At 43.7% G+C, this 15,692-nt stretch overlaps 1 protein-coding gene across 1 annotated transcript; it reads right to left on the bottom strand.

The window, feature by feature from the left end:
- Positions 1-492: 492 nt before the first annotated feature.
- Positions 493-15,103, bottom strand: PKD2L1 (polycystic kidney disease 2-like 1). Its single transcript, XM_010021860.1, has 15 exons — positions 14,809-15,103; positions 11,592-11,705; positions 10,105-10,232; positions 9,149-9,405; positions 8,085-8,309; positions 7,494-7,722; positions 6,956-7,126; positions 6,079-6,260; positions 5,159-5,279; positions 4,375-4,473; positions 3,467-3,588; positions 3,039-3,156; positions 2,676-2,812; positions 1,737-1,884; positions 493-705 (listed from the first exon to the last, which is right to left on the bottom strand). Exons 1-15 carry the CDS (start codon positions 15,101-15,103, stop codon positions 493-495), a joined length of 2,559 nt encoding a protein of 852 aa, XP_010020162.1.
- Positions 15,104-15,692: the final 589 nt, after the last annotated feature.

The following is a 15,692-nucleotide window of genomic DNA, read 5'->3' on the forward strand; positions in this document are numbered from 1 at the left end:
AACAAAATTGCTGGTAACAAGGTAGACACAAACAACTGAACTTTCCCCTTCCATCTCACACTAATGATTATATTATGCTTTGTTTACATGATAACCACATTTTTGTCCTGCAGACAATTATGTGTGTTTTGGGAACAAGCTGCAATGTGCCACTCTGGACACAGGTGTTCAGAGTTCTGGTGTCTCTACTTTTTAAAAAGGATAGATAAAAGACTTTGTCTTGGCCTGTTCAGAGGCAGAAACCTAATACATCCCTTGGTTCCAAATTTCCACCTACTCCAGAGACACAGGGGGTGAGGAGGGGCAGCAGTTCTAGCTCTGTGGCATTATACACCATTACACGGAAAAAAAGAGCATCCTTGATTTTTCACATCCCCAGTTCCTGTCAACAGTGCTGTCTGTGTCCAGCTCTCTGGATTATTCAAACAGTGGGGAAACAACTGACAGTGACTTACTACTGTGGGATCCAGACTGGGAGCACCGGCCTGTTTGCTAGAAGAGCACATCTGACTGTGGCTGGCTGTTCTTGGGCACCTGAGACCCCAGCACACTTGGCCTAGGCAAGATGGGATAGACCCCATTTCGGTAAGATTCGCCACTCAGGTTGTTTCCCGATACGTGTTCCATCCCCCAACCTTCTGCTGCTTCTTTCCCCAGCTGGTCCAGGCTCTGGGGGAGCAGCTCTTCCTGACTGGGTTCTTCCTCCTGTGAACCAGAAGAAAGAGTGACCTGCAATGCCAGCAAGCTACCAAGAAGTCTAGCAACACGCCAGGAGAGAGACAAGGCGTACATGATACTTAAATGTCTTCCCACGTTCTTCCAGAAATGAGTACAGGCCTGCCTGTGTATTAAAGATCCCATATACTGTTTGCTGCAATACACTGGTGAATGCATATTCAAGCATTAGACAAACAAGGAAATATTCATCCCTTTTCACCCTCTACTAGATTCTCCACAGAAATGCTGTGGTAAACCAAATCTGCAAGCACTCAAATAAGCTTTCAGGCATGTTCCCATGAGAAGTCGGATCCCCCCACCCCAACACTCGTTCAGATGGGAAGGGATCATAAGACTACTTTGCAAAAGAAAGGCTTCTTTCTGACTCAGCTAGGTCACTTTGTGCTGTTTGTTTGTTCTCATTATCGAAACCATAAGAACATGAAGTAATGACATGGCTCCCACGTCTTGCTGCCTTGGATTTTAAAGCTGGAGACCCAAAATATCTGGTTGGCTGGACATAGCAAGTCTTTGGCAAAAGTCACAATTCTGTAATGAGGTGCTATGGCACACTGCTAATGACCTTCCCCATCATGTGTGATAAGTAATCCACAGTCAAGATGTGAAGATCACAGTCCACTATGCTGTCATGAGCTGCTTTTTCTGGGAAGGACAGTATAGTTATTTATTTTGGTTTATGCCCAAGGATAAGCACGTACAAAGCGGCTGAAGACAAGTGAATTGCATCCACTGCCGCAGAAATGAGCTTGGCCTCAAAGGAGCTGGAAGGTGTATTCAAAGGTGCCATGACTAACTGGGGGGACATGAAAGCAAGAGGCTTTGTGTCACTTTGCTAGAACAGGAAAGGCTTGATCATACAAAATGATGACCCTGCCCAATCCTTTCTGTCTTATGGTAATGGGGATTGGGAAATCAAAGAGGGTAACAGGTCCTTTCACACAACAAAGCCAGTCACCTGCCCTGGAGCTGGTTCAAGTACATGGTGGAGGGCTACCAACTTTGCTAACATTATCCAGTGGTTTCCCCAGCAGGTCCTTTCTCATCAGCTTGTTTCTCTCCAGCACGTTGAGCTTACTCACCACTGCATCAATCTTGGAGCCAGTGCTGTTTATGGACTGTTCCAGCTGTAGCACACGTTGCAGGAGTCTGGGGGAGATATGAAGATCATTTGCAAGCTTTTTATTGTAACGAACAGTAAGATTTGCTGCAGGCATCTCACAGATAATGGGTCAGACCACAAACAGGAGTGAATGCTCCACATTACATAATTGATTCATACCACTGAAGACAACTCCCTCTACACTGTGCTTTTATCTGTAATTAGTGGTTCTGCTTAGAATGGATTCCAACCAGTCTGGCTCTCTGTCCAGCCACAGTGTAATCCTATTATTAAATACTACACCTGCCTCTCCTTTGATATTGCCCTATATGTATTGCTCAGTGTTTCTCAGTAGCAGAATCAGGTTCTCCTGATTCTCTGTGCTGTATTTATGCCATGTTCCTCCTGTGGAAGAAACAGCCAAGTGTTATTCTCAGACCTGGATGATGAAGGCCAACTAGGCTATAAATCAAGGATATTTATTCCCACAGAACCTTCTGTAAAGGTATCAACTTCCCCTGGCACAGTTATCTAGGCTACCTGCTGACCTGAAACATGACAGCACATTGCCTGTGGCTGGCTGATAGCTGCAGAGGTTATTCAAGAGGCAGAAAGCAAAATTTCTTAACTCAGTCATTTATGGGAACAAGCAAATTACATTACAAGAACTTCCCAGTTCTCTCCTGATCTGCTCGTTTACACGTGTGCAAGATAAACATGGACAAGATCATACTGAAACTGCTCAGCACCAATGCAAACAGTTACATCAGGGAAGGAAGCACCAGGGAATCAGACCCCTCATTGCAGAGGGATTAAAGTTCTGCTGTCACAAACATACACTTGGAACTCTTCTTTGGAGACCCAGCTGGCCTTATTGACGTGGTTATTCCTTGCTTCCATGTAGGTCAGATTCTCATCCAGGTTGTTGTCACCATAGGATTTCCCCAAATTTTCAATCTCTGTATTCAAAGCAACCTAGAAGATAAAGAAACTCCTGCAAAGTTGGATACTAGCTCTGTGTCAGCTTCACTGTGAATAACAAGGAGCTTCACAGGCAGTGATATACTCAGCTGCTACACAGGCAGAGTTGGAGCTGTATTTGAGTTGCCTGTTTAGTTTATACCACAAACCCAAAGACTCCTGAGGTCACTTTGGAGTGATCTGTACCAAGCAGTGTTTCTTTCCTTGCCCCTCTTTTTACCCTTTTTGCCTCTAGGTCATGCTTCATCTGCTGTTGCTCCTCTTTATCAAGGATGAGGTTGCCATCTTTGTCAAACTGGGAGAAGGCTGCTGTGATCTCATGGTCTGCATGGCCCAGTCTGCAAAAGAATAGAAAGCTCAAAGCACTGAATTACACAGTCAAGCTCTAACAGTGTGGGAGCATCCCTTTTGAAATCACTGTATTGTTTCCTCCTGCCAGTGACAAACCTAAACATACCGAATGGAAAAGAGATAGTAATGCAAACCTATTTAAAACAGGACATTGAACATGTGAGGGAAGATAACTATGTTTTGAGTCTTACATCACCCAGATCTGAGCTCTCTCAGTCTTGAAAACCGGAGAGTTTAAATTACCTGTATTACCAAGAGAAAGGGCTAAGCAGACATCCCTCAAGCTGACTCACTTACTCCTTCAAGCTGTTCTTGAAGTCTTCAAAGCCTAGTTCTTTCGTTCCATTCTGCAGCGCTTTCTGCACATCAGAAATCCGTTCCTTCTTCAGCTTCAACCTCATGAGTGTTCGGTTGTAGCTCTGTTACCAAAGGTGCAAACAGACACAGAATCATGCAGGCAGAACAGTAAAAAATAAGGCAGTGCAGACAATCCAACATGGTGAACAGATTCTAAGTGATACAGGGAGTTTCTAAGCTTTCCAGAATCAAAAATACAGCACTGCTGAATGAGCCCCATCTCGAAACTAGGATCACACTTTCAACATGGTGCCAGCATGCTAACCATGACAAAGCTTGCTCTCTGCCTTTTTCCTCTTTATTCTCCCTTTATCTGATCTCCCAGTCACCAGCTGTTTAAGATAATGTCTCAAATACTGTTCTTTGCAGAATATTGGTCCCACAGCATACAGAGTTGCGACCTTTCAGGACCTTTTCTAGAATTTGCCCATGGGAAATCCAGATGTAACCCACTAAATTTGCACCACTGTAGCATGGTCAATTTAGCGAAATAGGACCTGCCATTCTATTCACTCTATCCAAGACCAAAAGAGCTTTTTCTAGTGACAAGATAATCTCTAAACAGGATTGGGATTTCTTCCCAAGATAAGGAAGAAAAGTCTCTCAGAAATATTACCAGCATGCTCAAGTAACAGAATTCACCAAAACTCTGCTTTCTCATCTTCCCATGGCCAAAGGATCTGGGAGCTTGATTTATCCCAGAAAGGAACTGTGACTCCTGTGTGCACCAAAAAGGTGGATTTGGAGTCGGAAACCACTGTTTCCACTAAATTCCATGGAAGTGAGGGACTTCCAGAAGATGCTTCGGGATTTAGCTAGAAAGTAGCACAGCCTTCACTATTCATCACCTGCTTCAAAATGTCCGAGAGCTGCAGCTCATCCTTCTGGCTTGAAAGCTCCTCTTTGACTTCTGAGTAAGTGTCATTGATGATGGCCAGAAACATGTTCTAGAAAAAGGGGAAGAAGAGAGATGAATAAGCATGAGGCATCTTGCCTCCTCCAGCAGCTGAAGCAGCAAGAAATGTGCAGGACTTAGTTACACAAGGAGCTGTTTCCACAGGGGCTATCCCTTGGACAAGTTAAAGTGGGTGAAAGGAAGGCCCACTTCAGCCATGCAGTACTTTCTCACTGGGGAGGAGGTCTTTGCAGTTAAAGCAGTGGCTGGAGGTACATTTGTTCCCAGTTTTAAATACCATCTTTGGTAGCCTCTTCTGCAAGATCTTAGGTTACATTTGGATTCCTGGCACTGGGAGTTTAACGTGATCATTATGAGCATCCCTCTGTATCTATTGCCTAGGAAGCCAGAGACTATCCCCCATGCTTTGTTCACTGCCTGTGACAGAACCACTGTACTGATCCCCTTGAATTCAGCTACCACCTCAGTGGTATTCCAGTCAGTTTTAGTCTTCACCTTAAAGGATGTGAATTTGGCCCTTAATTGCCCTGATCATCAAATCCCCAATTGCAATGACGGGCTCTTTGTCTACTTTGGTCTGTTTGCACTGCAAAGCCATGATAACAGAAACTTCCTTTCTCTCTAAGCATTTGCACTGTGCCTAACTCTGAGATTATCAGGAGAGGTCTCTCAAACACCGCAGTCAATACAGGGGCAGCAAAGGCTTTTTTGCTTACCAGGAGCACAAAGAAAACAAAGAACACATAGGTAACAAAGTAAATAGGTCCAAGGACCCTGTTGGCATTGTCAATGGAATTGTAGTCAAAGTCACCAAGAATGATCCGAAACTGGGTGAAGCTGGAGGAGAGAAAGAGCACAAGGTCACATAAAGGCAGTCCTGAGGTGAACCTGGAACATGCATGCAACCCAGATGGCCACAGACAAAAGCCAGAGCAGGGTCTAAGCCACTCAGTCATATTTCAGGGGTGAAGTGAGCTGATGTAGGTAGAGCAAAAGCTGGCTGGAAAGTAAAACATGGTTTCCGTGTTTGTCCAAAGTGGGGGTTTCTTTTATTAAACAGGTGTTAAAAACAAGAAAACAACCCAAATTTTCCCTTGTAAAAGGCATATGACTCATGGAAACCTTCTCTTGCAAGTTCATGAGACAAAAAACTCAATCAATCAACCAAACAAAAAACAAAACCAATCAAACAACCAAAAGAAAGACAAAAAAACCCAACAACAACAACAAAAAAACCAAAAACAAAAACAAAAAAAAAAAACCACAAACAAACCAGCACCCTGACTCTACCTCCAAACTCTTGATTTGAGCTATTTAGTTCTTACCACCAGGATTACAGGCAAGTTTAACCTAACCAAGCCTAAAGCCATCTACTGGTGTATAAAAACAAATTTGCCAGGGTCTCAGTGACAGGCAGGCAGCACCATTCTACTGACCTCAGCAGATCAGAACGTAACAGAAAAATAGAAACTGAGTTATCAGCTGAGCTATAATGCTCTATAGTGGCTTTATTGCAGTGACATAGAACAGGTGTTTGACATTCAGATTTGTAGATTTTTACTTGGAGAGAAGTTGGAAAGCAGTTAAAATACTTTTCATGAAATGGTGGAAATGTGGTTCTAACTTGTACACTTACATGCATTTAACAAAGGTACTGAAGTTTTCCACTTGTGTCCCAAAAAGAAGGTAACCCAACTGGGCATAGGCAAAGAAGACAATGAAGAACATAATGGCAAATCCCAGGATGTCTTTGGCACAACGAGCCAGTGTGGAGGAGAGTTGTGTCATTGTTTTGTTAAAGCTAATATACTTGAATATCTGTAAGAAGAAAGAGGGGTATAGGTAGGCCACACCATGAGCTAGGTCAGTCTTTCGTATGTGCGCATGCTTACTAAGACAAGAGATTCACCACAGTACCAAAGCACCAAGATGACAGACAGGCTGGGGGAATGGTGGCTTAGTTCAGAATATTTGTCCCAGGTGTGCCACCATTTTCCTGTGGGATCATAAACATATGACTTTGTTCCCTGTGTCAAAGGAACATATGAAGAGGGAATGCTATAAGGACAAATGTCTTTAGGCTAACAAGGAGCCCTAAGTACAGTATGGCTTTCTATCATGCTGAGATGCTTTGGTTGAAATGCAAAGTCCATGCCAGCAGATGAGCCATTTCCATTTGTTGGGTGGCCCCCATGAAAGCAAAACATGCCAGATTATCCTCCAAAATACTAAAATCGTACAGGATGGACAAAGTTACATAGTACCCAGCATTTTCTAAAACCACTTTTACACCACAACATCTGAGCTCATCCCCCCATCTGCTACCTCCAGAGTGCTCAGAATGTGATGTGAAAACTTGTCTGGAATTACCGTAAAACAGAGCATATGACTTTGAGGAAAATCCTCGGTTTGTATAGCTGTTACCCTCATTTACTCAGAGAGATGGAAGAGTCAACCCCCAAGGTATCTAGAGGAAGACTGGAAGCCTAGCACCTCCCAGAGCCCTACAATACCTTGATCCAGGCAAAGAATAAGTTGACTGCATTCATATTGTTGTACTGAGTCTGCCAGAATGCCAGGAACTCAAAGTCCGCATAGGTGTTGGGGTGTTTCAGCAGCTCTCCCAACAGTCTGTTCACCTCAATGGTGCGAAAGATATGAAACCCAATAGCGACAATGGAGAGCTGTAAAGAGGAAGAGTCTTCAGTGACCACTCTACCTATGCTTTCCACAGAAATTAGAGTGTCGCAAAGTTCATCGGTATCACACTTCACAACTGCAGTCTGCTGGTGGGGGATGCAAATAAATTCACAATGGGCCAGGTGATGCCCTGACTTCACAGCCCCTCAGGCATCTCTAAGGAAAGACTTCTTTCCTAACAGCTGATAGAAGATCATGTATCCATTTACTCTACTAGTTCATTTTGCTATTAGAGCAAAACACATGCCAGCTCTCGTCTTATCTAGACCAGTTTCCCCATTCCTACGCTTCTTTTGGCTCTTACACCTCACTGCCATTGCTCCCCCAAACAAAACATGTAAGGATTCTCACCAGAATGACAACCACATCCAGGATGTTCCAGATGCTGGTGAAGTACTGAAGCTTGTGAATACGCAGCTCCAGAATCTCTTCCACCACATAGTAGAAGATGAAGACACAGAAGACAATTTCACAGGCAACAATGAAAAAGTCCCATGCACTGACATATCGTATAAGCTTGACTGTCCGGATTTGCCAGGAAGGAATGGCACCGCCAGTGGCTGGAAACTCAACCACTAACCTTAAGGAGGACAAGAAAATTACGATTAATTACAAACAGGAGGATGAAGGCTCTCACATAATTTTGAGCAGCATCAAACCTGAGCATGAGCAGTCCACCAAACTGTGAGTGAAGAGAGTGAAGAGCTGTGTGTGTGCTTATGTAGCCTTATCTCTGCTGATGCACTGTCCATGACAGGAAAGGGTGAAAAGTGAAGTGTGACTGGTTATGTCAGAAAGACCAAGTCTTACTAATCCATACAATATCTACTTACACCACTCCATCCTATCCCGTGGTGGGCCACACTAAAATATTTGCACTTTAAGAAACTGTGGCATTGAGGAAGAAGCAAGAGGCAGAATTTTCAGTGGGACTCTGCTCACCTCAGAACACAGAACAGGTTGATATTTGCATTATACACAGAGAAATCAATGAAGACAACTCGTGTTCCCCGATCCAGCCACAATTTCTCCTTCAAGACTTGCAGGGCTTCAGCAGTCTCTTCTCTGGTCAACTTGAGGTCTATGTAGTATCCTCCCCCACTGTAACTGGTTAGTCTTCCCCAGTGAGATGAGCCACCCAGCTCATCTTCAGAATGGTACCTCCACCTGCAACAGACAAGCCATCAGGAAAGGCATCACCACTCCAGGCTTGGATATGACCTTGTAGCCAGGAGTAATGCGACTATATTTTCAAGGACAGAGCAGTTTTTAGTTAAAGAGTTGACAGTTCCTATTCCAGATCTAAGCCTACATCAGTTCTTCATTATTGTTAGATTTCTGATTTACTGCTTCCCAGCAGTGACAGAACATGACTTGTGATACTATGGAGGGAAGATACTGCAGGTTTATTGGCTATGCCATAGTCTTGTTTGCATGCAGGTTACTTCCAGGATTTGCTGTATCACCTTCTATCATGTTGCACACAATCATCTGCTTAGAACACACTTGCACTGATATTTCCTTACGAACAATTCTCATTTACAGCCAAGACTCTTGCAGCAAGCAAAGAGTTGTGAAACTTCATCTGCCTCACATGATTATAGAGAAACAGGTTTTCAAGATAAGAAATGCACTTCCTTCTCCCTGGCTCCTGAACTGCAGGAGGGGAACAGATAGCATCATCCATTTGATAGATCTGGTCCCAAGGGTCTCTATTTAACCTCATCCTCTCAAAACCAGACAACAATTTCTATATAATTCTCCACTGGTTTTTTCATGGCTTTTGCAACAGATTCCACTGTACCACTCATTCTGCTGTGCTTTTCGTCAGACAGACACTTGGCCTTAGTGACAGACAAAAAGGACTTGCTGCCTCTGACTGCAAGGGGAATTCCAGTCTTATATGAGGAATTCACCCCTAGCATCCTGCAGCTCAGCAGACCTTAGCTTAACTAGAAGACACTAATTTGGATTTTCTAATCCTGAGCGAGAGAAGATGTACTTACGCTGTTCCATTGATGAGCCCAAAGGAGAACGTTTCCTCCTTGTCTTCTGAGTACACATCATAACAGCCTGAGATTTCCTCCTTGAAGTCATCATGGACCACACAGGAATTGTTCTTCACCTTCAATTGCCGCATGCGTGGGACACCCAGCAGCAGGTTCTCATAATAGATGTATGACTGGGTGCTGTGGGCTGCTAGGGACTCATTGTTGTACCACTTTGTCCAGTAAAGATTATCCAGAAGAGGGCCTTGTGCATACTGCAAGAGAGGGAGAGGAGAACAACTTCATGGCCCACACATAGGAATTTTCTTAGCCTGAGCTTGAGATAGTGAGACCTGACTCATCCCTCTCCACGTCCCAAGATGGAAAGTAGTAGAAGCTTGTGCTGGATATATGATAAGGAGGGGGAGGAGGGAGGAGCCTGTAGTATGGCTGCTGAACCTTGTTAGGTTAATGAAGAGACAAGAGCCATACAAGCCTATTTGTCCCTTCCACTTCAGTGAGCACGCGTCTAAAGGTACCACTTTGGCATGAGGTCTGAATTATCAAAAGGGCATGAGTAAGTGCCCTGGAAACAGTGTGCGTAAGACAATAGTGATGTAGTTCTTTGTACTTTTTTAATACAACAGAAGAAGACAAAGATAAGCGACAATTTCTGGCTGACTGTCAGAGATAAGTGGTTGCAATATCTCAACAGCATTCACTGTCACTCATATTATTCCTTCACCAGTTCTTTGACAGAAATGTATTAGACCCCAGACATCTTTTCACCTCTTTATTCTCTTTGATAAAAGTTAATGCAAGTTTTAATCCAGCTTCTTCATAAGGAATCTATAAATCAGACCAGCCAAGGCATGAATTACAGGCAGGTTAACTATGCTGTTCCCACTTTTGCCCATGAAAACAGACATAGGCCTGTTATTAAGACACCAGATTGAAAACAGATTTGTACTCACCACCCAGAAATCAGCCATGCTGCCAATAGACTGGAAGGAGACACGGCCATCTGAAGAGGTCTGCAGGAAGAGCTCAGACATCACTTTGGTGTAGTAATAGGCATTGGAACTTGTCATTCCATATGTCACTGGTAGAGAAGGACAAGAGGAAGGTCTTTCCTTACACCTCTATGTTGGAGCCAAATGTAAATATAGCTATATATTCGCTTTCTGTGTAATTTATGCTATCACAGGTAAGCTTAGCAAGGCACAAAAGAAATCTTGGGAACTCTAATCATATTACTTTCTGTTTTCTTTGGGATTTACAAACTTATCTGTTGCATGTTCCAGAATTTAAACTGTCCAATTGACAGACTTTAAGAGTTTAGAAGCAAGAGAGGATCATTGGATGGTGCAACCGAACATCCTGGCTAATGATTTTTGTCCTCAGACAAAATTTCTGTGAGAAATTTTCTTTCTCAGAAAAAAAATCCATGATCTGTATTTTGAATTTCTTATGTGAATCCATAAAGGTATAGAGACCACCCCATTTTCCCAAGGAAACAGCTCTAGGCAAGTTCTAGTTCCCATCTCCCAAGAAACCTCAAACAGGAACAGACTCTAACTTCTGAAATATTTTGTTTCAACTCCTCGGTGCTCCTTCATGCAGAAAAACATCCATCATGGTGATAACTAAGAATGTGTCCTACTCTTGAAAGCACACATGGAAATAAAGCAGCTGACGTTCAAGACCCTCACCACCACCACTTCTGGATGAGTCGGTGTGCGACCACACATACGTCTGTGTGTGTCTCTTGGTTCTTTGGGAAGAGTGACTGAAAAACTGTCTCCCTGTGAGGCTGTGATAGTAACTTCTGTTGGTATTGTCCGTCTATCTCTCCTGCCACAGGGTCCATAAAATAGAATCCTCTTTACTGTCCCATGCTACAGGTGCTCATTTGTGATAACAAATGAACCTTCCCCCCAAAGCAAACAGCCATTGTTCCACCCACACAGTCCATTAGCATTCTGTACAGGGACGCATTAAATCCACCTAAGAACAACAGTGTGAGCTGCCATCTGCTTTATCACCTCAGCCACCCCTCCAGTCTCAGAGAGGAAAAATCTCTCTGAATCGTGTGTCTTTGACCCCAGGAAGTTTCTAGAGCTGCTTTCTGAGTCTTGAACATTTGCTGTGAAACTAAGAGAAGACCCTGGACCCAGATTCTCCCAGGACTGTGGAGTCAATGGCTAGAACTGATAATACGGATCAGGAAATACTGCTTAAAGCCAACCAATATCAATTAGGTCTAGAGCTATAGCCAGTTATTTTACTTTTGTGTGCAGCAGCAATTCTGCAGGTTAATGACGCCAGCTTGATGCAGTGAGTGCGTGTACAATAAATTTAACACCTACAGCAGAGTGAGGAAGCCTAATAATAAAACCTCACATTATTCCCCTCGCGCTGCACACAGAAAAGACAGCTGGGAGATATGACAGCTACTTACGTAGACAGATGTCCACCAAGAACACAATATAGACCAGCAGCTCTCGCAGTGTGGTCTTCACATAAAGCTCTCTGTTTTCAGCTGTGTTCTCAGTCAGCGTAGTGCCCCACAGACCTGTTGAGTGTAAAGAAGAAATTGGAGAGGTTTGATGGCCATTCTCAACTGGCATGTGAGAAGCTGAAGTCCTGTATCTAAAAAAACACTGTTGGGAGTTGGATTTTTGTCACTTTTCAAGGCAAAATCACTTTTCATTTCAAAACTTGACTAAGAGCTGTAAAAATGTGTTAACCCCTAAAAAGAACCATTCCAGCATGACAAAAGATTGGGGGCTGGCAATCTGAAATATATTGGCTGTTTTTATTTTGCTATATCCCTCTCCAGTTTTCTGTTTGAGTTCATTACAGACTGATCTTTTCCTGCCTGCTTTACAGCTTACTCTTTGCAGAAATTCAGTCTTTGTCACAAGTATTCTTGAAACCATAAAATTCCATCTCAGTCATCAATGTGCCAACAGCTGACCTTCTGATAGGACTTCTATAGCAGAACTACATCTGATGTCAGCTTCACAGCTATTAGTCCTTTTAGTGTATATTGAATCAACAGGCCCCAAATATTTGTCTCTTGCTTACCTAAAAACTCTTGCAGAGTTCTTGTAGGTCATAAGACTCAAATAACCCAACTCAATATTTTCAGCATAAAATTTAGAGCCAAATTATCTTCAGGATGTCTATCAATGAAACTCTGCTGACACCAATAGAGTTCTGCCAATTGCTCCAGCTAGTGGTCTGATTTCTTCACACAGTCAAAGCAACTCATTAAATATCACCAGGGTTGATCAAAAAGAGAGAAACACTTCCTTTAAAAGGAGCCTTGATATTTTGGGTTTGATGAACCACCTGATACCATTAGTGTATTTGTTTGTTCTTTTCGTAATGGGTTTCTATTGTGATTTCTGAAATGCTCCTGAAGTTGAAAGGCAGAAAAACTTCCACTTGAAAGCCTAGTGATGGAAGCCATGTCAATAATACCCATAGGCTTGCTGCTTTCTGCACCTCCTAGAGAGCTCAGCCCCGATGCTCATTCCCAGTAGTATGCAAGAGTCATCTTCCTGCAAGCCAGGATCAAAGCTGATGAAAGGCCATGTGTTTGAAGTCATCCCTGGCAGAGGACAAAGTACTTCTTTCTTTGGAGCGATCAAAAGTGATACAGCAGTCTGTGCGCATGTATATACACCTATCCTTTCAATAGTTCTTTGGCATCTCAACAGATTAGACAGCTTTTTGCATCTTCAGCTACCACAGTGACTACTGCAGCATCCACCCTCACTCCAGCAGCCTGTTCTGGACATGCCAGAGCAGCAAAAGAAATCAGAGCCTGGAGAAGATCTGGATTATCTCATGTGCAGGAGAGAGTATCATGTGGTCTACAGGAGTCTTCACAAGGGAGGAAAACAGGGGAAACAACCCACCGATCTGTTCAGGTCACTTTTAAATTACCCCTTTCATCTCTAGATGACTACATCACAATCTTTGAACAGATTTGTTTTTTTCATGAGGCAGGGAACCCCTACTATCCTCATGTTGGAAACAGAGGTACAGACTTTTGCTTTGGGAGTAAAGTGTATTTGGGAACACCTAAATTCAGGGACACTTAAATATCCTTGGAAACTTGGTTCAGAGACTTGCCCAAAATTATACTTGGAGGACCAGAGGGACTCTTCATCATGGGCTGTAGTGATAAGACATAGGGGTAATGGGTTTAAACTTAAACAGGGGAAGTTCAGGTTGGATATAAGGAAGAAATTCTTCACTGTGAGGGTGGTGAGGCACTGGAACGAGTTGCCCAAAGAAGTGGTAAATGCTCCATCCCTGGCAGTGTTCAAGGCCAGACTGGATAGGGCCTTGAGCAACATGCTCTAGTGGGAGGTGTCCCTGCTGGCAGGATGTACAGCTGAAATAGTCCTAGAAGAAGGAAATGCTGTAGTATCCTGACAGGTATTTTTATTTGCATGCTCCAATTTCAACCCTTGCATGGCAAAAATACTATTTATTTTGATGGTATAGATTTTTTTTTTCCTTTTTAAGACTCAAACAATGCCTAGATGAAAGGGTATCAGAATAAAACAGGTAAATGATACACTGCCTCTGAGTAATCTGTAATTACCTACCACCTCCACATGGCATTGCGTCTTGGTCAGGAGAAACCTCTAAAGCCTTATCTTTGGCTTCCATGTGAATTAATAGTGTTAGACTGTAATGGCAACGACAAGTAAGAAAGAATTGATCATGGAGAGGATATGAAATTCAGGACCAAGCTATACTGTTATTCTCTCACACATGCTGTTATAGGGTACAACTCTGAGAAAGGTTCTTGCCTTCCAAGTCACGAAGAAAAAAAACACACTGGCAAGAAAATAATAATTTCCTTAAGAAGTACAGTTTCTTGCTTTGTCTTCCTTGCTTTTATAGTATTAGGACTTAATGTGTTCTCCAAGAAACTATTCAACAAATGCTCTTGCCCAGGGCTGTATCCTTCCAGAAAACCTAATTTGCTCCCAGATTTTTAATTGCTTCTTAGTAAGCTTTCATAATATTTCATTCGTCTATGTCCAGTTTAAACTGGAAACTAGCACCTCTTCCTTTCATTCTCTTTTGTCTTTCAAACTGGAAATTAGCACCTCTTTCTTTCTTCAAGCAAAGTCTTCTTTGACACAAGGCTGTTATCCTCTGCATTTCAGCCCTGACATTGCTAGATTTTCTTTGGTGAATATTTACGTGAGTTCTTAAGTTACTGTAACACAGGAGCCAGTACCTGTGTTACATTTAGAAAATGCACACAGAGGCAGAATAGTCTCATCACCAGATTGATGGCTCCTGTGGATTCAGGACACCAGAGTTCTGTCCAAAGTTCTGCTAGCAGACTCACTGCATGACCCTGAGCCCATCAGGAAGTCTGTCTGTCTGTCTGCATCTCCTGCCTTGTACTAAACATAACAGGACAGACCCTGGAGCTACAGCAAGGCACATGGAATGAGGATGATCCTTCCGGGACAGCCAAAGATGATCTCTAGAGTAATACTAGTCTATGTCAAGCAGGTTTCTGGGCCACACCGGGTTTCTACCTTCTGCATCCCCACACTCACACACACACCCCCTGCTATAGCATTGCTCTTCCCAAGGACTAGTAAAACCTTTCTAGTGAGATTTCAGAGCTTTACCTCGGATGCCTCTGAAGATGTAGAAGCAGCACTTGAGAAAAGGACTTGCATTCCCATCCACAGCTTTATTCTTCTCTTCCTGGTAGGGCAGTGGATCCCCCACCTCTCCAAAGTTATCATAGGGATTCTCCAGGGTGGACTTGGGGTTGTAGATGGCTTGAATCTTCAAGGAGGCAGAGGGAGAGCCATTGTAAACAGGATTGTCCCATGCTTTCTTCCCCACTGCCTCCAGTTCATGCTCCTCTGAGGCTCTGAAGCGGCTCCCAGCTCTGTTGTTTCGGTGAGCCGAGCTCATGACTAGTCACTGCCAGCAGAAGTATGTTTTAACTGGAATTGTGAAGACTGCCTGCCCAGGCTGGAGCTGTAAGCTAGCAGAGAGAGAATCAGTCAATGCCAAACAGCTCATCTGCCTCAGCAACCAGAAGCTGGCACACCAACAGCTTCCCACAGATAACATGCATCCTCTCTCTCTTTTATACCAGCTCAGCTGGTGACACCTATCAGAGGGGTGGCACTACCAGTTGTTAGGAATCACTGTCAGCCCTATTATCACAGCAGTCCTGGGAACACCGATACATCCAAGAGACTTTCTCTGCTTCCCGATAGAGATAACAGCCCTAGATGCTACCATGAGGAGAATGCTAAGCAACAGCCCCTGAGTTGTGGGGCAGGTGGCTGGGATTTAATCAGGCCCCTCAGGCAGCCCCAGGTGAAGCTCTGGAGGGCACTGCCGGGTGGGGAGCTTTTGCTCTGGGGGTTGGGAAAGTCCTGAACTTCCCATGAGGTGCTTAGGAGAAAGCAGAAATGCTCCCCAGGAGCTGCAGCAATGCAGAGGCACCGTCTGTGCACCCTGGGCAGCCACCAGCCCTCGGTTCCTATGCCAA

Source organism: Nestor notabilis, unplaced genomic scaffold (assembly GCF_000696875.1).
Source record: "Nestor notabilis isolate BGI_N333 unplaced genomic scaffold, ASM69687v1 scaffold10729, whole genome shotgun sequence".
Classification (NCBI taxonomy): Eukaryota; Metazoa; Chordata; class Aves; order Psittaciformes; family Psittacidae; genus Nestor; species Nestor notabilis.